Here is a 24,007-nt window from a genome sequence, read left to right on the forward strand (position 1 = left end):
CTCATAACTCAGTTCATAAATTTTATCAATACACAAGAATGTATTACTACTCAACGTAACTCAAACCCTAACCAACAGCTACTACTTTCATCTTTTCTCTTCTCCATCTAGCTTAAACTCAAAACTTTTACGCGAAAATTGATTATTGTCTGTAAGTCATTCCTTTTCGATCTCTCGATTTCTTCTCCGTCCATCATCTCCAATCGTTATATGCATCTTTGTCCATAGAGAAGGTATCATATAAATTAGAAGATCGAAACACGATTTTCGAAACAACCAGCGGAAAAGGAAGGAGATCAGATAAAATGAGTGTTCCTGAGTCAAGTAATAATAAACAGCTTCAACATATGTTACAATCAGCTGTGCAAGCAGTTCAATGGACTTACAGCCTCTTCTGGCAATATTGTCCTCAACAAGGGTAAAAATTCTTTAATTCGTACTTAAGAAAAAAATTATGGTGTAGTTGTATTAAATTAATCAGAAAATAATATCAACTAGTTATTTACCAATTTTATACAAAAGATGTTAATTAAGATGGTAAAACCTACCTAGAAAATTATTTATTAATTATAATTAGGTTGCTTTAAATAATTTTCTGGTGCCGCCACTGTAAGGCCCTGTTCACTTCACCTTAAAAAAATAATATTACATAAAAATAATTTCAGTTCAGTAAAAATCAGTTTTAATCAGTAAAAATAATTTAAGTTCAGTAAAAATAAGTTCAGTAAAAATAATTTCAGTTCAGCAAAAATAATTTCAGTTCAGTAAAAATAATTTAAGCTCAACAATAATAATTTCAGCAAAATTAATTTAAGTTCATGTACTTTGATGCTTTTTTTTACTAGGCTTTTTAATGTAAATTATTTTTTCCATATATTGCAAAATATTGTCGTACAAGATTTTTTAATACTTCACATATATTTTTTTTATGCATCACTTTTGTCTATACTTTTATCACATATTGTATAGTTATAAAATATAATATCTTTATTTTTTGTCGAGTATAAAATATTATGTCTTATTGATAATATTGTAGTCGGTGATATTTGGTAAATACAAGTACTATATTTTATAAAAGGGTAACAAAATTCATCGTAATAGCATACCTAATCAATTACAATAAATTCAATAAGATATTGAAATATGATATTCATATATGATTATATATGCATGATCTATATACTACCAATATGTCGTTATATTTTTTTTTGCTTAAATATCACATGCCTTGATATGATCAATCAATCTACCAATATTTGCTATAATTATTTGTAAATTACATGCAGTTAACCAACATATACGTAGTATTGACTGACAATTCAAACCAAAAACTTAATTAACAATATTTTTTTTCATGCATGTCATAAATTGTGCTAAAGTCTTTTGGTTTGAGATCGTTAACTCCAACTTGCTGCTTTAGAAACTATTTTAACAATCAACTATATATTTTAATAGTCTCATATATATATATACATATATATATATATACATATATATATATATCATAATGGTGTCAGTGTGTTTGACTTTTATTTAATAAATTGTAGAATGTTTTATTTTATGTTCAACAAATGTAATTAATTATTTGCATAAAAAAAAACAAATGTAATTAACTATTAAACAGAAATATAAATTTTTGTTTAAAAAGGATTGTTTAAGATATTTATTTTATTTTGAAAGTAAATTCCTAAATTGAGTACATATATATGGTTAGCACGCATATTGTGTGTAAGATTTCACAATATTGTACAATTTGTTTTTTTGGAAAAATAAAGATCATAAATTATATGTCAAAGTATCTTTATAGTACTCTATAGTGCCTATAAAAATCTCTTTTTCATAACTCTAGTTCATCCAAGTCGAGCTTGTAGCTTTCAAATCTTAATGGGTTCGAGAACCAAATTCACCAATGACACTACTAAAAAGTTTTTGGAGATTCTTCTCCAAAACAAATTAGATGGAAACTCAAAGTTAGATTGGGAAAAAATTGTGCGTAAACTGGACAAATTTTTTCTGAGAAATCTCTGCAAAATCATTTTGCAGATTTGAAAGGAAAATATATAGCTTGGTATGAATTGAAGACGGGTGCTGGTTGGACGGGTCTTGCTTTTGATGCAGTTACTGGCTGCCCTCTCATCAAACAAGATGATAGGTGGGCTGCATTTGTTAAGGTATTAAACTTTGTTTTCTGTCATCTATTATTCAAATTATGTTAATGATGTATGGCAGTAATTTTAGTTACCGTAATTATTTTGTTATACAGAAACATAAAGGAAGACCCATACAATTCTTGAAGAGGCCATTAGCTAATGAAGATCTGCTGCATGCTTATTTTAAGGGAACTTTTGCAACCAATAAATTGGCTATCTCCCCATCAATGGCAAAAAATGCATCACTATTTTCCGATTATGAAGATCAAGAACCCACAGGAGACAATGATGATGAGCAAGATGATTCTTTAAATTTAACCCCCGAGGATAACAATGTAGATCATGAGAATTATTCTTCTAGAATATCACCTCCTCTAGGAAAGCGTAAGAGTTTGGGGGAAACTAGTAAAATTAATAAAAAGAGGATGAGTGACATTGATAAGTGTATAGAGCTTGTGAAGTCAACTATTCAGGCTGAGTCATCAAAGGTACAAAGTAATCCAGTACAAGAAAAGTTCAATCTTCTTGCTGCAACTCTTAAAGAGATTCCTCAAATGAAAGATTACAATGATTCTTTTTATATCCATGTTTTGGAGTACATAACTAAAGATCACAATGGGGAATTTTTCATGGCACTTACTACTAATCATCAGAAATTGCTTTGGTTGAAGTCAAGGGGTATAGCTTTTCCTGGAGACTATTATACTCCCCAATTAGATGATGAAATAAATGACTTGGACTTGTCATAAGTAGTAAAAACTAATGTGGTAGAGATTATTATGATGAAATAAATGAGTGTTTATTTTAATAAAAACTTTGATCCTTCTTTATAATATGAATAAAATAATTTCATTTTATTTCTTTTGACGTTGTATGTTTATTATTATTATTATTATTTTTTTACTATTATAGATTTTGTATGGTGTAAATCATGCATGCTCTGGTTTATGTACAAGTTCCTTTGATTATAAAAGGAATAGGTAACAACAGAATGAAATTACACGTTTTTGAAGATTCACGGTTTATTACAGATCGAATTCCTCATTAAAGTAGTATCAGCATTCGGCTAGTTTGTACAGAGTCATCAATTGATGAGATGATACTGACTTTGTAATTAAATTTTCATGAAACATCCCTTTGTAATGAATTGATGAGATAATGCATGCACCTAAAGGCTGTAATAACTTATAAGTGGTTATGATTATCGATGATTAGAGCTGAATTGTATGCTGGTGGGGATGCATTTCCTTGTACGTTGACATATGAAAATCCATGCAAAATTGCACACAAATGTCATTATACCTGAGATGACCTTATACAAAACAAGCCTTAAGGGTTTAATTTTACAATAAAAATAACAATCATTTAAGTATCCTATTCGCAAGGGATGGGGAAGCTGTACATGTCTGATCACTTATCAATGGAACAAAATATTAATATTCCTAATTACAACATATATTTAACTTTTCTCAAAAAAAAAATTTACATATATTTAATAATATCTTATTGATAAAAATTGTAGTTCGTTATTTTTGGTAAATACTATATTTTTGGTAAATACTTTGTTAGTTTTACCATATATGTATTTGAGGAAAACTTTATTTGTTAAAAAAGAAATATGAGGAAAACGTTATATACGCAACTTTTTTTTTTGACAAGTTATTATATGCAATTTTTTTTTTTGGTAAATATATATGATATATACGAGATATTGAAAAAGATATGGGCAAATCAATCTCTTTCCTTTGCGTTCTTTGTCCTTCATATATATGGTAAAACAAATAATACCCTTGTATTGCATGTAGTTTTAATTGCTTATATATATACATATATATATGTATATATGTATGTATATGTATATATATATATATATATATATATATATATATACATATACATACATATATACATATACATACATATATATATATACATATACATACATATATATATATACATATACATACATATATATATATATATATACATATATATATATATACATACATATATATATATATATATATATATATATATATATATATATATATATATATATATATATATATATACTACTTGGGTGGGACGAATTGGACAATCATAAAAATATACAATACTTTTTGTAACCATCTACATATTGAAGGTTATACGTTAATATTTTTTTAATATTTTTTTTTATATTTTTTGTTTAAATTTGAGATCTCACTTCTTGTTGTTGCTTTTATATTGTAGAATGGACAATGAGTTGCTTCAGAAATGCATACTGTTTTTGGTACTATATGAATTGTTGAGACTCCTTACCCCAATTCATCGCTTACCTTTAAGGATCGGGGGTGAAAGTGGATCAGCATATATAACAAGGTTGTTAACAGTTCATCCTGATTTGTTTAAAGAGCAACAAAGATTGGATAGGGATATGTTTGTGCGACTAGTCCAATTGATGATAGAAAAAAATTTATTATCGGACAGAAGGTTTGTAAAAGTGGCTGAACAAGTAGGAATTGGTCTATTTATATTGGCAAGAGGGGCATCTCAACGCCAAGCTGCTGACACGTTTAAGCACTCAATATCCACAATTAGCAAATATTTCATAAGGGTGTTGCAAGCATTGACAAGATTGTCATGTGATTTAATTCGTCCTTATCAAGATTTGGCCGATACACCACCAGAAGTACAAGAAAACTCATTATATTGGCCTTTTTTAAGGTTAGTATGTTATTTAATTTTCATATAAATGCATTTATAAAAGCATAATTTAATAATAAAAAAATTAATTTTTTCATGTGTTAGGATTGTGTTGGTGCTTTAGATGGAACTCATATTAGTGCAGTTGTGTCCGATGGTGATGGTCAACCGTTTCGAGGACGTAAAGGAACTAAAACTTGGAATGTACTAGCCTCATGCTCTTTTAATAGGTTATTCACATTTGTCAATGTTGGATATCAAGGAAGTGCTCATGATATAACGGTGTGGAGAAATTGCTTAACTGATCCTAAATTCGAATTTCCACACCCTCCTCTAGGTAGGTAATTCTTTAATATTATTTTCTTTTAGCAGGATAATTTATTCTAATAAAAATTTTATTTTCTTATCAGGAAAATATTATTTAGTGGATTCTGGTTATCCTAACACACTCGGTTATTTGAGTCCAATTAAAGACAAGCAGACAAGGTATCATATGCCAGAATTTCACAATGGTCCTCCACCTCGAGGAATGCTTGAACATTACAATTATCGTCAATCTTCATTGCGTACTACAATTGAAAGGTGTTTTGGCAACGTTAAGGGGCAATGGAAAATTTTGAAAAACATGCCACAAATGTCTCAAACATATCAATTATCAATCATCTTATCAACGTTTACTCTTCATAATTTTATCCGATTGTACACTTTAGGGATACCAATTTCAGAAAGATGTGCAAATGTTGAGCCTAGAGCGGAATACTCCATATTTGATGAAGGTAGGAAAGCTCAGATGGACATAGTACAAAATCAGATAGCAGAACATATTTGGCAATCAGTTAGGGACATCGAGGAAGAAGATCATCATATGGACGTTGAATAATAAACTTAAATAGTCATATGAAATAAGAAGCAATCCTTGTAATAATTTATGATTATAATAAAGTTATGATTTTATTCTTATTATTATTAGTGTTATTGTTTTGGTATGTTTGGTTGTAAAGTTAGGCAATGAAATTAAAGGCAGTATCCATAAACCTAATATCATGTACAAGTATATCAAATACATATTCCCATAATATATAGGCCAACCATTTTTATATACAATATTATGTAAATTTAAATGGTTGGCATAATATATTATCGTTATATATACCAACTATATAAATTACAAAAATAGATTATTTTACCTAATATATATATATATATATATATATATATATATATATATATATATATATATAATCAGTAAAAATAATATCTAAATCAGTAAAAATAAGTTCATTTCAGTAAAAATAATTTCAGTTTAGTAAAAATAACTTCAGTTCAGTAAAATAAGTTCAGTTCAGTAAAAATAATTTCAGTTCAGTAAAAATAAGTTCAGTTCAGTAAAAATAATTTTAGTAAAAATAAGTTCAGTAAAATTCAGTTTTAATCAGTAAAAATAATTTCAGTTCAGTAAAAATAATTTCAGTTCAGCAAAATTAAGGTGAAGTGAACGGAGCCTAAATATAAAAATTAAAGCATTTTTATCTATATGTGAATAGGTTATTAGTCCGGCTAGATGGGTATTACAATGGAGCTATAAAGACGAGAAAGATGGTGCAACCAATGGATGAATCAAGAACTGCGGAGGAAGCATGTCTACAAAGAAGCCAACAGCTTAAAGAACTCTACGAGTCGTTATCAGCCGGAGAGTCGAACAACCTGCAAGACGGCCATGTGCAGCGTTGTCGCCGGAGGACTTGACGGAGTCTGAGTGGTTTTATCTCATGTGTGTCTCTTTTTCTTTCCCTCCTGGTGTAGGGTAAGTTTTCTTTTAGTTGCTTGCTTATCATTTCATTTTCTCTTTTTTTTTTTTTTTTTTTTTTTTTTTTTTTGTTTGCTAAGTCATACTCCCTTAATTTGGCCATCAAAAAATGTTTCATTTGATTATTTATGTTCTCTTACTTTCATAAGCGTAAGATTATAAACAAAAATTTAAAATAAGTATTAAAACAGGTAACATTTAAACAAAATACTACATTTACTTCTAAAAATCCAATTTGAGGCACTTAATATTCATATGGTGGTATTCCGAATGAAATAGATTTAGTTGCATATTCTTATTTAAATAGATATGTTAGATTCGTCTAAATACAAATTTTTAAAATTTTAACTTTAAATAATGCAGTCATACACAATAATAATTGAACATATTTTTTGGTTAAAGATGTGCATTACCATGTAAATTTCAAAATATCGAGATTGTTATATACACCGGGTGCACGGCCGTGCACCCATGAGTATTTTGTTCCCATATTTATAATTGTTATTTTTCATTTAATCTTCAAATGAATAGCAAAAATTAACATTAGGATAATTGGGTGCACGGTGCACGGTGCACCCAGATATTATATAAAAAATTTCAAAATATCATACACAACATCTCTCATGATGATTATGTAGTATATTATATGTTAATAAGAATGTATTATAAGTGCAAGTATTGGCTTTAATTCAAGAAAATACAACATGATCTGACAATCTGTTGTGGTGGAGGGAGTATAAATGTATAATTAAGAGGAATGAATTAGTATGTGCTCCACTACATACATCCTCTACATAAAAGTAAAGTACTCTAGATTGATTCCAATTATAATATTAATTATATGCTTTAGATATAATACATTAACAATAATATTTCGTTGAATTAGTTAATTATATCCCTTCTTAGAAGTAGGTGTAAATAACAAAGTGAAATAATGGATGATCCAGCTGCAAATTAAAGGCTTTAAATGCCTTCTTCCATCTCGATCTAAAAAAGGAAAAAAGAAATAAAGATTCTCTAGCATTACTGTTTTACCACTTAAAGTTACATGTCAATTACTAGTTACTATTTTTATATGTTGAAATTGATTTCTTCTACAATTAAATTTTGACTCTATACTCCTAATAATATGTGGACTGATAGATGATTATAAGATGATGGAAATACTAGATCCTATTGAGTGCCTTAGAGGCTCTTTTGCGAAACCACATTATTAACTATTAAGCCTTTAATTTATATGCATGAATTATTTACATTTTGTGGGAGTTGTTAGTACTTGTGATGAAAATAAGGTAAACCCTAAAAACATTAAGTAGGATAAATGTGTACCGTGATGAATACTTTTACTAGGCAATATACAATGTATATTCAAATATGGGTTGATAAGTAACTCAAATAAGAGGTCGGTGTCAAATATGTCATTCGTATTAAGTGCAACTGCAATAAAATCGTATTCGTGTAATTAGTCATTTTACATGGATTGGCTAATTAAATTAGTTTTAGTTTCAATCAAAAGCAAAAAGTACATAATTAATTAACCCCTAATTTTTTGTTTTTAATTAGGAATACAAATACCTCATGAGGATTCAATCCCTCAACCTACGAGATCATAAGGTTAATTTCCCAATACCTACTCCCAATTTCCCCACACATCGATTAAAAAAACAGCCATATGGTACAAAACTTGTCCGAATATATAAATGATTGCTTTTGTTTTCACATTAGGTCATGTATCTCATTAGGATATCTAGTGAAAATTCAAGGTTACTCCTACAAGACACTAGAACAACAACTAAAAGGTGCACAAATTTCAATCTTTTTCCTATAATTGAAAAAGACTACTATACCCACATGCCACAATTACCCCCTCTTTCTTTGTGTCTCTCTCAAGGAAATAGTTGTAATGCATGAAATTCAAGGTGGAAAGATTAACTAAACACATAGAAGAAATTAAAGGGAGTAATAACTATATGACTATATATAGAAAGACTGTTTGAAAGCTACTATTTATGGAAGATAGGTGAATTAATAGTAGAGTAAATTCAAGTAATTGCAACAATATAGCTGCAACAATTTGGGGTTATATTTGGTGACCACTACAATATTGTAGGAAACCAAAACTATGAACACTACTTATACAATTACTTTCCTTGTCAAGCAGCTGATTTGGATGGATCAGCACGCTTGAATTCAGCTGCTTTTTAAGCTAACCACTAAATTACGTTTTACTATTAATTACTACTTTGTCTTCTTTTTGTTTCTTTGAATATTTAGTAGGGCTGTACACTGGTTCAAAACCGGACCGAACCTGTTGAGACCGGGACCTGAATTAGTTAATTTTGAGGACCGGGGACCGGACCTGATTTAACAGGCCCGGTTCCGGGTCAGACCTGAACAATCAGGTCCGGTCCCGGTTTGGACCTGAACTGACCTGTTTTGTATTTTTTTCGTTTTTTTAATAATTAACCTATCGGACCAATAACAACAATTGCAGCAACAATAACGACAAAAACAGCAGCCACAAACACCACCAATCACCTCCCTCAACTCACGACACAAACACCAACAGCCACCACCGCTGCCATCTCAAACCTACCACCAATTCATGCCAAATCAGCCCCTGCTGCCCAGCAATAACGACCCACAGCAGCCCCTATACCAATCAGCCCACACAACAAGCAATTCCGGCCACCTATTGCCGCCACAATACCACCATAATTAACACCACCTAACGAATTGCAGCAGCCCACACCTCAATACTCGCCGCCCTCCTCTCCACCGTCAACAACAATGCAGCTACATTGCAGAACCGCCGCACGCCACCTCTTCACCGCTTCACCAATCCGCCACCGAACACCACCCAAAATCACCTATCTCGGCCACCAATTTAACCAATTCGCATCCCAATTTCACGAATTCAGCCTCCGATTGCGATAATTTGTCAACGAACAACATCAATTAATTCCCAATTTTGAAACCCAGATGCGCACTCATGATGAGTGTCGGGTTTGGACAGCACTCATGGAGGAAGAAATGAAGGGCGTGAATGGAGGAAGAGGAAGAGTCTGGAGAAGGAAAAAGAGGAAGAAGAGGAGGAACGGACAGTGAGAGAGTGAGGCTGTGAATGTGAGGGAATTAGGATTTAGAAAGGAAACTGATTTTTTTGTTTTGATTTTTGAATTTTTTTTTTTTTTTAAAAAAAACACAATTTTACCGGGTTTTAGGTTCGGACCTGAAACCCCCAGTTTTAGACTGGAACTGGAATCCCTGAATTTCAAGGACCGGAACCGGACCTGAAGCTACAGGTCCGGATCAGGGCCAGTCTCAATAGATCCAGTTCAGGTCGGTTTTCAGGTCCGGTCGTGTTTATTTACACCCTTAATAAAGACCATAAACAAGGAAAGTTTGAAGCATATTTTACTCTCTTTGTTCCTTCAATTCGGTAGGCAAAATAAGTTTATATTTGTTTTTGTTTGTTAATAAGTGTCTCATTTTGATCAGTATATACTAGTTAACGCAGAACTTTGATCAATAATAAGTTTTACTATCAATATGTATTAATTATAAAAAAAGCTAATGTTCAGAATTTATAGCTTAAAACGATTCTAACAAGTACCTATATGACTATATTTAATTTTTATAAGGAATTAACAACATTGGTTATAATGATACGGTGTATGTAAATAATGCAAATGTAAAATTGAGCCACTTAAAAAGAAAGTGAGGGAATTTTTTTTTTTTTTTTTAAGTTGGTTTAAGTTGGTTAAACTTCATCTCAGCATGCAATTACCCACCATTTTTTCTTTTTCATATATTTTATTTACATATAAAAAACTTACAAAAAAATACTAACTTGGTTGTATTTTTGACTTTATCCATTTCAAAATGTTATTTACACTTTCCTTTTTTATTCATCAAATCCCACAATTTCTTAAATAAAGTATGCTTTTGTAAGATTATTGTAAAACGGGATAAAGTTACCCTAAAAGCATTTAAGTAATCCTTGTATAATGTATACTATAAAAGTAATCATTATAAACACTCATAATGCACGGAGTATTAGATTAATCATATTATTCTTATAACATGTATTAATTAAAAAATACACATTAAAATACAATCAAATTCAATAAAAATTAATATATACTTTCAAATGGGTTAAAGCTAAGTTACTCCCAGATTGTCCGTCTTTCAATAAAATTAACGAAGGTCCGCCTTAAATAAGACTTATTGATCAAATAAGTGTAAATGGTATTTTTGGAATGACCTAACTGACAATTTACCACGACTAAAAAGTTTGATCCTCAATGTGAGTACATTGCAGGACTATTTCATCTATTCTTTCCTGCTTCCACACTCCACCAGTTCACAATGGATGACTTTTCTGATCTATTCATTATTACTTGATACAAAAGTACATATTTTTATTTGCAAAAAAACATGTTTATTTTCACATAATCTCATGGTAATCCCACCAATGTTTAGCTAGAAACTAATACTATATACTTGTAATATTAAATTCTGCTAGCTATTATTGGGAATGTATTTTCACAATAAGATTCAATTAGAAATTGATTGGTAAAATAAGCATTGGTGGAATTAACATGAGATTATGATATGGTATGATATGATATGTATATTAATTGGTAAATTAAACATTGAATAAGTATATTGAGGTGGTATGTCATGACTATTTATGTTAATGTTAATTAGGTTACCAGGAAAGGCGTATGCAAAAGGACAACATATGTGGCTAACAGGAGCAAATGAGGTTGATAGCAAAGTATTTTCTAGAGCAATTCTTGCCAAGGTAATAATCTCTACTTAAATTAACATACGTCTCACCTAAAATCATTGTTTTATACATCTAACAAAAAAAATGAAAATTGAAGATAATGTATTTTTAAATGCTAATTACCTATTTTCTTTATTAAAATAATCTACTCTGTAATGATTTTGATATGAACCCTTATTATATATACATGAAAAATAAATAAATAAAAATAAATAAATAAATTTCTATTAAAATATCAAACTTACGTACTTATGCACATAATTTTTTAACTCAATCTCGATCTACACAAGCAAGTAGGCTTAGGTCATATTATTCCATGCAAATGGACAATAGTTGAGATTATTATGAGCCAATTTTTCTAAAATAAATGAAGGTAGAAGATAATGATTAAATTGGTTAATAATATCTCAACTAAAGAAAATTAGAAAGAGCTATTCAAAAACAAAAAAAAAGAAAGAAAAAAAAAAGAAAAGAAAATTAGAAAGAGATATAATTGGATTTGTAGCCTTTAGAAGTTCAATCGTGAAGACGAGACAAAGACAATAAACAGCTTAGCTCTGTGGCTAGCTTATTAACCAACTTGGCTTTTGGATGAGAAACATATTGCATTAGATTATTGTACCTAGCTGTTCGCCTGGCGATGCTTTGAAGTCGTTTCCATGCCAATAGCAAATATGATGTAAAGGAAATTTGATCACATGTTTTGAACACCTCACCCCAAAACTTTAACCAACTAAAGTAGTTGATTATTCACAATGTTATAAGTTTATTTTTCAATTTTTTTTTTTTTTTTTTTTGACAAGAGCTTACACAGAATAGGAAACTAATAGACAAAATTAAAAGAGGATAAACTAGAGTTTGCTGTAGCAAGAATGTGTGCCCTCTCCACTACCACTCGATCCACCTTGAGAACGGCACACCACTCGAACCTGCTGCTTAAGTGGCGAATACGAACAAGTGTCCAACGAATAGCAATATCCGAGTCTTGGGCACCCCAAAGGTAACGGACAACTGTAGTAGAGTCTGTATAAATTATAACCGCACGAAGCGACCTTAGGACCGCCCACTGTAACCCTGCCAAACACGCATTCAACTCCGCATGCAGAGCAGACTGAGCAAGCCTAGAAGAAGCCCCTCCAAGCCAGCCCTGTTCCCCGTACTCCCCAAATTCTGGACACCAACTCATAACATTGGGTTGCGGATGATAGACCAATGTTATGAGTTTGGTAAATGACTATTAACTGTTAAGGAAAAGAAATACTTTGTAGTATTGGAGAGAGAATGTGAAGGCTAAAGGTCTATAAATTTTATTTTATTTTTTTATTTTTTTTTACAAAGGATAAAAAACAGACTACAAATTAATACTAAAGCATGCAAATAAAATTAACTGCTGCTTCTCCAGCAATTTGATGAGCACAATGAACACGCTGATGATCTGCCTTATGAACACGACAATACTGAAAGGTTGAGCCAAGCCGCCTAATCTTGCTGATGAGCTAGAGGTAATCAATGTTACCTTGACCATCCTCCCGAAGAAGTGTAACAAGATTATAGGAATTAGTAAAGACTGTGAGGGACTAAAACCCATTATCCGAAGCCCATTGTAAACCATACAAGCACGCCATTGCCTCCGCGTGTAAGGCTGAAGTGCAAACGCCGAAGTTACTTCCGCCAACGATTCGGTCATCCAACGGGTCCACATTATCCAAGCACCACCCCATCCCAGCATGTTGAGAATCTTTGAACCAAGAACCATCAATTTGTATTGATAGTAAAGCATTCCCTTGGTTGAGCAATCCAAGTTGAGCTGCATAAAAACCAGGCGGAGGCGAGATAGCAGCTTGACCCCTAGTAACAAAAGGGGAGTACCAGAAGTGTCGTGGTCGAGGAATATTCTATGAGAATCCATTACCTCCACAAACTGATAAGCAAAAGAGCGAATTGCAGTAGAATCGCTGAAGATTCTGGAATTCCGACATAACCAAAGGCTCCAAAGGGTACCAACGAAGGTGCCCAGGCGAGTACTACTAGGCCCATCCTGACTAATAAAAAGTCGGATATAACTTAGATCCAATCTCAGAGAGAAAGGTCTCCATTAAATTCTGAGTGAATACCGAGGCATTCACCCCTCCAAATTGTTCTTGCATTACAACACATCCTAAAGAGATGTTGTAAATCCTCCAGTTCAGTATTGATCACAACACACATCTTGAACCGGAACCCCTCTATGATGAAGCTCCACCTTGACTGTGAGAGCACGACAGAGCAATTTCCATAAAAATAATCAACTTCCATTTAGGCTGTAACTGCAAAGACCAAAGAATTTTCCGAAAGGAGCCTACACTTGAAGCTACTAGGGCTCCAAGAGGTTGTTGATGAAGCATTGCATAACCTGTCTTGACCGAGTACCTCCCTGAAGGGGTACTAGACCAGTACCGAAAGTCTTCCTGTGTAGTATCTGGCAATTCCATAGCAAGGATTATCAATGCATCTGTGTGCACAAACCAGTCTGACAGTTTATCAGTGTCCCACCCGTTGGTCTGCGGATGGATAAAATGACTGATAGTATAATTCCCTGGAGCGCGTAGTAAGATTCTTGGTTTAAATTCAAGAATGCTACCATTAACCCATTTAGTCGAGCCGGCTAGAGTAGAGCAGACATTACTTATTTTCCAATTACAACCCTGTTGTAAAAGTGTATCTGCCCTAAGTAACCCACGAAGGCCATAAGAATAACGACCCGAGAATCTGGGCCTAGTGTCAGAGGTATTGGAAAGAAAAAGTAGTGCGCGTAGAGAAAACCTTCGAAACAAGGAGTTGCGGATTTGTAACAAACCTCCAAACTTGTTTCATTAGGAACGCCTTATTTAAGGAGGACAAACATCGAATTCCCAACCCGCCCATGCCACGAGGGAGATGCATGGTATCTTTATTAACCCAATGCATACCTTTAGAATCAGAATGCGCCCAAAAACAGCGCATCAGTAAATAATCAATTTTTCCAGTCACTGAAAGCGGAAGCTCATAGCAGGAAAGGACATGAGATGCCCCATAATTACAAGAATAGAGTTAATAAAGATTAACTTTTACGATTGGGACAGCCTGATAGTATTTAGGAAATTAATCCTTCCGATAATTTTGTCGATGACGAATTGGAAGTGATCCTTCTTTTTGCCGACAAAGTCATTAGGAGCACCCACATGATGATCGAAGACCTGAACTTGTTTCATCCGGAAAAATCAATCTGAAGTCCTCCTGAACTGTAGCACTAATATTCAAGCTAAACTTAATTAGAGATTTTGAAAGGTTGAGTTCCTCTCCCGAAATTTTAGTAAACCGTTGTATGATTTGGACAATGTTAGAACACGCAGTAGATGAAGCACGGAAGAAGATAAGATCATCATCGGCGAAGAATAAATAGGAGATAACAGGACTATTTCTTGAAAGCTTAATTCCTTGAAACAACTTCAAATCTTGGCCTAGATGTAACATCCGCAAGAAAATATCCATGCAGAAAAGGAAGAGGTACGGTGAGAGAGGGTCACCCTGGCAAAGACCACACTGTGGTTTGAATGGGTCCGACGTCGTACCATTGATAAGGTACTTATAAGAGACCGTGGAAAGACATTGTTGGATCATTTGCAACCAACGAGCTGGAAACCCATAGGCCTTCAAGACCTGTAAAAGAAAGCTCTAATGAATTTGGTCATAAGCCTTACTCATATCAATTTTGATCGCGGCTAGCCAGTTAGAACCAGATTTAGAAATGTTAATTTGCTCCATTAATTCATGACTCAACAAAATGTTATCCGTTATAACTCTGCCTTGAACAAAGGCATGTTGAGAATCTAAGATAAGAAGAGGCAAATATTGACGCAGTCTGGCAACCAAGCACTTCGAAGCGCATTTGTAAATCATATTACAGAGGCTAATTGGACGTAAATGTCCTATCTCCGTCGGAGTCCCAATCTTCGGAATCATAACAAGGAGAGATTGATTCCACTCTTTCAGAAGGAACCCTGTCTGAAATAAACTTTGAATGCCCCTGTGACAACCGAATCTCCAACAACATCCCAGTGTGTTTTGAAAAACTCAGTTGTGATCCCATCCGAACCAGAACACTTACAGTTTCCTAAAGCAAACATGCCATCCCTTATTTCCGCAGCCGAAAAGGGTCTTTCCAAATTATTGAGTTAAGAGGAAGTGAGCCGTGGAAGATCTAATTCACGCAAGACAATGTCAATTTTCGGATCATATGGAGGCATAACATCACTCTGAAAGGTCTGTTTAAGAGATTTCACGACAATATGTTGAACGTCCGTCTGACCATGCTGAAGAACACCTTGGTCATCAAGTAAAGAAGTAACCTGATTCTTCATCTGTCGAGTTTTGACATTAGAGAACAGTATCTTTGAGGGGAAATCACCTTTGAGTATCCAATTTTTCTTACAACGTTGTCTCTAGAACTGAAGCTGTAGTAAAACACTGTCCTTCGAAGTAACAATATTAGACATATACTGAGTTGCATCGGGAACAGACTAAATTGACTCCCTTCAATGGAGAGATCCTTTGAAAAAAAATTCCAATCCACGCCCCAGAATTCCTTATTGTTAAGACACCACTTCCGAATTAGTGCCTTGGTATGGTCTAAATTTTTCGGAAGGATAAACATTGGAGAGCCAATAGTATTCCTTTGCCATGTGTAATGAACGAAGTCATGTACCTGTGTATAGTTGAGGCACCAATTATCCAATTGATAAGGACGGTTTGACGTATGCTGGAAAGGAGAGTCGTCAAACACAATAACAGCATGATCAGAAACAAGAATCGGTTGATTAAGTAAACGACTATCAGGATAGTTATGAAACCAATCAGAGGTCATATAAGAGCGGTCTTGCCGTTGTAAAATAAGTTGGTGTGCCTCCCGATTATTTGTCCAAGCGTAGAGGGAGCCTTTGAAAGGAGTGGAAAATAAACTGAATTTTAATCTAATATCAATAAAGGAATCCCAACCCTTAATTACACTAGAACCACCCAACCTATCATAGTGATGCTCTATTTGATTAATATCACCAATAATCAAACAATTAGAAGCAAAAGCAAGTAAATCTAAAATCAAACCCAAGACTTGAGGTCTATCTTCCACAACAGGAGCACCATAAACAAACATCACACATCTACTTATTTCATTAAAAAAATTTATATTACAAAGTACAACGTTTGAACAACAAAAAACACAAGAAACATCTTCTGTACCAAACCCAAAAACCACTAAACCCCCACTACTACCATCCGAGTCAACCCCAAAACCGAGGTAGGACAAGACTACCAAGTAAACTAGTCACAACTGAGACTGGAACTCTAGTTTCACAAAGGAACAAAATAGTGTAGTAACCAAAACACATAAGGAAGCTTCAGAGAACTTTGGTCATTTAGTCCTCGGCAATTCCATGAGATGAACTTCATAAAACCTTGGGGAGCTGTGAAGGGCCAGCTACCTTACCAAGGTTGTCCAAGAAAAGCAGAAGACAAGTGACCAGAAAAAGCACCTGTACCATTACGAAAGGCCTTAAAAGCAAACCCATCAGCTGAAAATTTTAGTAACTTACGAGAAGAAGCGGAGCCAGCCTCCTCCACCTTCCTTTTACCACCAGACAAGCCCATGAAACGGTTGGAAGGGCAGCCCGTAGAATTGCCACCACACTGAGCAGGAGATCTAGCCAAAAAACCCAAGTGCTCTGCAATAGAAACATCCTAGAAAGACTTAGCAACAGCCTGTCATGAGTCATTAGCAGACAAGGTGAACCCACCCTTGCACATTAAGAGCCCTAATTTTGCGACGTTTTTGAGACCATGTCGAACTATGATAACCAAAAAAGGGTCTTGATCATACGATCGACACCGATGAAAGGGGCCACGAGAACTCCTTTTTTGCGGCCTAGTATCGATTTTATTATGTATCTGACGCATAGAAACAGCAGGTTGTGCATTTGCGGGAAGCTGGGCATCTGATTTGTCTTCTAAGAACAAATTTTCAAGCAATGCAGGTGTAAAATCAGCTGCGGCAGAGCTGATTACAGGAGGCAAAATAAATTCCTCTGAGTCTGATCTATCCGTAAGGAAGCTTTCTTCAAGGGCTGCTGAAATTCGAAACCCCCCACCAGAAATAAATTGAGTACGAACCTCAGTAAACGGCGCATATGGGTCGCCTTCTGAAATAGCAGCCCGATTCTCATCAATAAACCTTGTAGAATTCGGATTATGATACGACTCCGGAGTGGTTGGGTCCGTTTCAAAGGACAAAAACTCTCACTCCTCTGTTCAGAAGCAGAATTATAGTCAGAGCTATGCGAAGTAGTAGAAGCAGCCACATTATTCGGGTGAGACATGTATCCATTTTGGTAAACCCCACTAATCGGAATAAATTCAGGTTCTATGTTATCATTATTATCCCCAGTAGGAGCAGCTTCAATGACATGACCATTCGGCAGTACGTGATCCCCTGCACCTAATGAATTTGAGTCCGAATTATCAGGTTCATTATCCTCACCCTTCTGATCATTATAAGGAGGTTCCTGTTCGTCTTCATTATCATCATTATCCTATTATCTTCACGGTTATTATCATCATCATTATCCATATCATCATTATCATCATCGTTACCCGAACTATCATCATTATACTCGAAGTCTTGCGCCAGAACAAGAAGGTTCACTCTTGTGTTACGAGTTCTAAAATTTTCCTGAGTTCCCTCCATATTCGTATATAAAGGCCGATTATGTGGGCAATATAACACCGTTAATCCTTGAGATTCAACGTCTCCATCCTAGCATGAACGCGCCTAGCAGCCACATAATCCGAACACTCGCAAATCTCCTTATAATGACCCACACAACCGCACTTTTTACAATGCTTAAATACCCCTTCATACCTGAAATAAACCCAAGTAGGAGAAAATTCACCCGGACATAACACCCAGGTATTAAGGATTTAGAAAGATCAACTAAAACCTGCCCACGGAATTCAGGTTCATCAGGCAGCCCATCCTCATCATATTCAAGAGTTTCAACCAACCCTACAAGATCTAAGGTTTTAACAGCCCATTTCGGATCAAGAAACCCTAGAGGAAGCCCGTTAACACGAATCCACAATCGATTCATATCAAAATTAACAGAAGCAGGCACAGTGTATCTATTACACCTACACCATCCAAAATGAAAGTGTGTTGCTCAAGTAAAGCCTCTACGTCCGCCAAGTTTGAGCATGCAAAAATAAAGTAATTACCAATTTACCAGTACGATGCACAACAATATTACCTCGTGTGAGCCATTGAGTATCGACCATTTGTTGAACAATCGCGCGACTTGGAGGATTGGGCCCAAAGAATCGCCCAATAACCGCTTTGTTCCAATCGGTATTAGTAATATAATGCTCCAAAGGTTGATTTAAATACACCCCCAATTCAATACACGGTCCAATGATTGAAGTTAGCCATTAATAAATAGCAACAAGGACAGAAAAGGTTAAAGGCAAGAGTAGTGAAAGTGAAGGAAAAGAGCAGTAGAAACTTGATTTGGGAGTGAAGAACAGGAAGAGGGTCGTTTAATTGGTAAAAAACCTCATAGTGCATGTACTCCACGTGTAGAACAAAGGAAAAGAAAGGTGAGCAAGCTAGGATAGTGGGTCAGCTCAAGAACACAACCTTGAGTATTAAGGAACGCTTCTCACAGTAAAAGGATACTTTAAAAAAATCCAAGAAAAGGATTGATTGGTGTGTAAAAACGGTTGCTTGGCACTAGAAATCCAATAACCAAGATGAAAAAGAACAGGATTGGTTGAAAAAAAAAAGGATTGAAGTTTAAAAAAAACCTCAAGAACAAGTAAGAAACCCTAGAAACCTAGGCACCGACTCAGAATATTGAGAGAGAAAGACCTGCTTGCTTTTATGAAATTTGTAGATTTTTTTTTGGTTTGGTCTATAAATTATTGTGTCAATGATACTTTGTCATTAACCATCTGTTAACGCCCAAAATTTAAATTTCACTAATTGCTAACGAATTTCATTTTATTTGGTAAACTAAAAGCACCAAGCTAATTACAAATTCACTTCTTTATTACTATAAAGTTAAAACATAAGCTTTGTTGGAATACACTTGGTATAAGTTATCTGAAAAAAAAACTTTTTATAAAAGGTAATTAATGACAAAATAGTCTTATATTAAGTTTATCAACATGGAAAAATTTCCAAAGGGTAGAACCAAACAATACGAAATATAACAAAATATAATCAGATATTCAGGAGAAAATTTCAATCTCTAATAGTTTGAGTCTTCAACAACTCTAATAATGTCTGACTAAGTTTTGTTAATATCAATAGAGTTCTGTGTTGATATTAAGATGATAGCATCTAGATATAACTTAATAATAGCGAGTATTATTAAAATAATTGATGACTCGGGTTATTAGAGGCTAAAAATTCAATTATTTTATAGTAGTATTAGTAGTACCCTCCTAGTGGTGGAAACACAAACGTTCTAACCTCCATTTTATTCCTCTTTTTTTCATGGTCTGCTTGGAACTCTTCTAGAGTGCTCGAATACAAGTACATTGTTCCATTTCCAACGAAATCAATTCATGAAAATGCTAAAAGTATACTTGTCTACTTTAATTATAATCCTACGTATTTCCTTCAATCCATATTAGTATCGCAATGATTAAATCTTGGCATTACTTACATACTATCATTGTGATTTTTACTTGAATAAATATATAATGTGAATACTTGTAAGTATAAATATTTGGTTTTTGACATTAAACATAATCAACTTATAATATTTTACTTAATACTCCGTAATACAAAGTATATAATCGAATACATTCATAATAAAGTTATGCATTGAAATGAATATATCTTCACTACTGTAATAATAAGAGAATGGAAAAGTATGTATTAATTCTGACTTTAATATTATCAATAAAATCTTTTTGAGACAAAAAATGAGTAATTAACCAAAGTTTATTCTTTGACAACATGAATTGCAGACTGTAGTGTGCATACCTGTAATGGATGGTGTGGTGGAGTTAGGATACACCGAAAGAGTAAGTCAACATTTCTCCCTTATAACTTGCTACGTATAAGCCGATGTAGGTATGAATGCCAGATTTCATGGTTAATGTTCTCATTCATGTTACACACAAGCTTACTACTTTCTGATTTACAACCGCACAAATTTTTGTCACGTTAATTAAGATCACTAATATATATATGCAAATTAATTACTTTCTTACCAAGAGAGTAAAAACCAATATAACCCTTTTTCCTCCTAAATTGTTGTACTTTTTACTCAGTGTTTATTTATTTGGGATTCCTCTACTTGACTTCAACGATGTACTTTGCTTTCATACAAACACTTTTTTTTTCGGAAGCAGGTTCAAGAAGACCCATCTTTTATTCAACAAGTCAAATATTTTTTCGACGACCACTACCACCACCACCAGCTCCATAATGAACTACCATTACAACCAAAACCTGCACTCTCGGAGCACTCTACCTCCAATCCAACTGCATCCTCCAACCATTCCCACTTCCAGTCTCCTCTTGTCCTTGCCACATACACCACTGTCGACCCACTACCTATTCCTAGTGATGGAGCCAACAACAATAATGAGAACGATGAGACTGAGGGCGAAGCTGACTCAGATCCTGAGGCCCAGACAATCCTTGGCTTGCCAGTAAAGTTGGAACTACGATACCAAAAAGGTGATTCATTGTCCTCTTGAGCCATATTTACATGGCCTTTATTCTCCTGATGGAGAGTACAAAGCAGCCATAATATTGGGACTTTGGGAGTATGATAATATTTTATGTATGACCTTAATTCCTTATGTAAGAACTATTAATACTCAGCAATATTTGTTTCCAGGTATTACCGTTGTTCCTGACTCATCTGATGAGCCAAGCGAGTTAATGCAGATAGAAATACCGGAGGACATACAACTCAGCTCCCCTGATGTTGTATCCAATAACCTTGACTCGAACTTTCCCTTAGTGGCTGTTGGTCCAACACCAAGTCACCAGCATCACACCGTTGACTCATTCATAACAACGAAGTCAACTCGAAGATGGCCTGTTATGCAACAGCAACAACTACAGGATCCAATAATTATTAGCAACAACCTCCAGACACCATCTCTAGGTAAATTAGTTTCTTACCTTAGGCTCCTTAGGCTTGTCTTTACAATTCTAAACTGTTACACTATCACTTCAAAGCCAAAGAAAAGAATTTTCACTTCCTCAAAACCTTCATGAGGAATCAACTCTCACAATATTGAATCATTGCACTATTGTTCCCACATGTTAATTTAACCTAGCTAGTATAACATCCTGAACAACTTGCTAGACCTTCAATTGTGACTGCCCGCCATAAAGGGTAAACCTCCATAGTTCATACAATATCACAGCCTATTCACAGGTCTATCATGAGAAAAGAAGGAACAAAAACATAAACATCAACCAAAGATGAACACTCAACCTAAAAAAGAAAAAGAAGAAAAAAAAAACACTTTAGACTATATTGAATGTAAGTTCTACTGATAAACCTTAAATTAAAAGTGTATAGGACATTAATCAAAACAAACTACTAAAAACCACTCGTCTTAATTCTTAACTAAAGTATTATGAATATGATCTTTAGATTTTCATAGTATATTGTACAAGCTTATTTTGTTCTATACCTGTTGGTGTTCAAAGACTATTGATGTATGTGTAAGTGTGTAACAAGAGTTGCAGCTGGTATATTGTTAGCATATGTGTCCTAGCAACTTTTTTTTTTTAGCGTTTATTGTGGTGCTTGATAGCTTAATGTTATGGCTAGTTGGCTACCATGACGGAAGAAGTCATATTCCCAACCCTTCTACTTCGCAGCTATTATACTAACTTAAGACTAAGTTCTTGACCAACGCTTAATCATAATAATGCATGCAGCCAAGGCTTATTTCTGGACTGTCTAATTTTCCAGGTATCGCTCCAATGGAAAGCCTCTCCCAAGAAGACGCATACTACTCCCAAACCGTCTCTATCATCCTACAACTCCAATCTAGCCGATGGGCAGAACCCTCTTCTACCACCTCTGTTGCAACCTCTTCTTACCTCTCCTACTCTTCAAACTCTGCCTTCTCAAGCTGGACACCAGGGTCCAACCACCACCACTCACCAGTGGAAGGCACCTCGCAATGCCTTCTTAAAATATCCTATTCACAGTTCCTCTCCTTCATTCCATGTACCGCGAAGAGAACGTTAGCTCCCCAAGTCAGACCTGCATTACATGGCCCTTGGTCGCGGGAAGAGCACTAGTGGACCTCCTCATGATGAGCTCTCGGCCAGTCATGTATTAGCTGAGCGTAGGAGAAGGGAGAAGTTGAACGAGAGGTTTGTCATTTTGAGGTCATTGGTGCCATTTGTGACAAAAATGGATAAGGCCTCTATTTTAGGAGATACCATTGAGTATGTGAAGCAGCTACGCAAAAAGGTACAGGAACTTGAGGGGCGTACAAAGTCTGGAGAGGAGAGAGATAAGAGGAAATTGCAGGTGATAGAAGAAAGCAGCAGTGGAAATGAAATGAGGGTAAAGAAGACAGCAGCACAGTTGCAACAAAGTAACATGTTAGAAGTGTCGATAATTGAGAGTGATGTATTGGTGGAGTTGCAGTGCCCATATAAGGAGGGGTTGTTGCTGGATGTCATGATCAAACTGAGAGACATGCGCCTAGAAGTTACTACAGTGTTGTCCTCCCTTAACAATGGCCTTCTTGCAACAGAGTTAAGAGCCAAGGTATTATTTCTCTTAATCCCTAGTAAACCACTTCACCAGATTTTCTTAATTGAAGAAAGAATGCCACATTTTCTATCACATGCATTACTTTCCTCATTTCTCAACCCAGCATTTCTTTTTTTTTAGAAATTAACATTCTGTTCATTTTCATTTCCTCAAACAATACACATCCTACAAGACGCAACATTTCATCCTCATAAAATAATGTGAACTCCAATATACTCTGTTTAAATCTCTATTAAACAGGCCTTTTGTAAGTTATACTGAAGTTCCACATAGATTGATCCTGGGTTCAAATCTTCACTCCCCCTAATTACCTAAATGCCTCCAAAATCTTCCCTCCCTCTAAAGTTATTCTGGTGTGGACCAGAAATTTGCAGCAGACTAGTCATGCTCAATATTTTAGCATCAGTGTTGCTGTGAATATACTAGTCACAAGCATTTTCTTCGTGCTCAATCAAAATATCAGATGTCCACAACCATTTTGCAGTCAAGTAGAATCAAAGTTTGTAATATTTACATTTAAAAAAAAAAAATTATTGTATAATTTTTGAATTTTATGAGCAGGTTAAAGAGAATGTTAATGGAAAGAAACCCAGTATAATTGAAGTGAAGAGGGCTGTGAATCAAAAAATACCTCAAAGTGACTCATAAGTTTTAATGTGCATCGGAACAATGCATGTGCACTCAGCTCTCTCCATGTATCTTATCTTTATCCACAAAGTGATATTCAATTATT

The 24,007-nt window shown here is 34.4% G+C and overlaps 1 protein-coding gene across 1 annotated transcript; it reads left to right on the plus strand.

Moving 5' to 3' along the window:
- Positions 1 to 305: 305 nt before the first annotated feature.
- On the plus strand, positions 306 to 23,938 carry LOC110694991 (basic helix-loop-helix protein A-like). Its single transcript, XM_021872183.1, is given in 12 exon segments — positions 306 to 418; positions 6,380 to 6,528; positions 6,531 to 6,639; positions 11,356 to 11,452; positions 20,025 to 20,039; positions 20,480 to 20,536; positions 20,867 to 21,197; positions 21,361 to 21,633; positions 22,456 to 22,680; positions 22,683 to 22,753; positions 22,756 to 23,268; positions 23,836 to 23,938. Coding segments are annotated over 12 exon segments (2,040 nt in total). The 3' UTR covers positions 23,923 to 23,938.
- The last annotated feature ends 69 nt before the right edge of the window (positions 23,939 to 24,007 follow it).

This window comes from Chenopodium quinoa, unplaced genomic scaffold (genome assembly GCF_001683475.1).
Source record: "Chenopodium quinoa cultivar QQ74 unplaced genomic scaffold, ASM168347v1, whole genome shotgun sequence".
NCBI classification, from domain to species: Eukaryota; Viridiplantae; Streptophyta; class Magnoliopsida; order Caryophyllales; family Amaranthaceae; genus Chenopodium; species Chenopodium quinoa.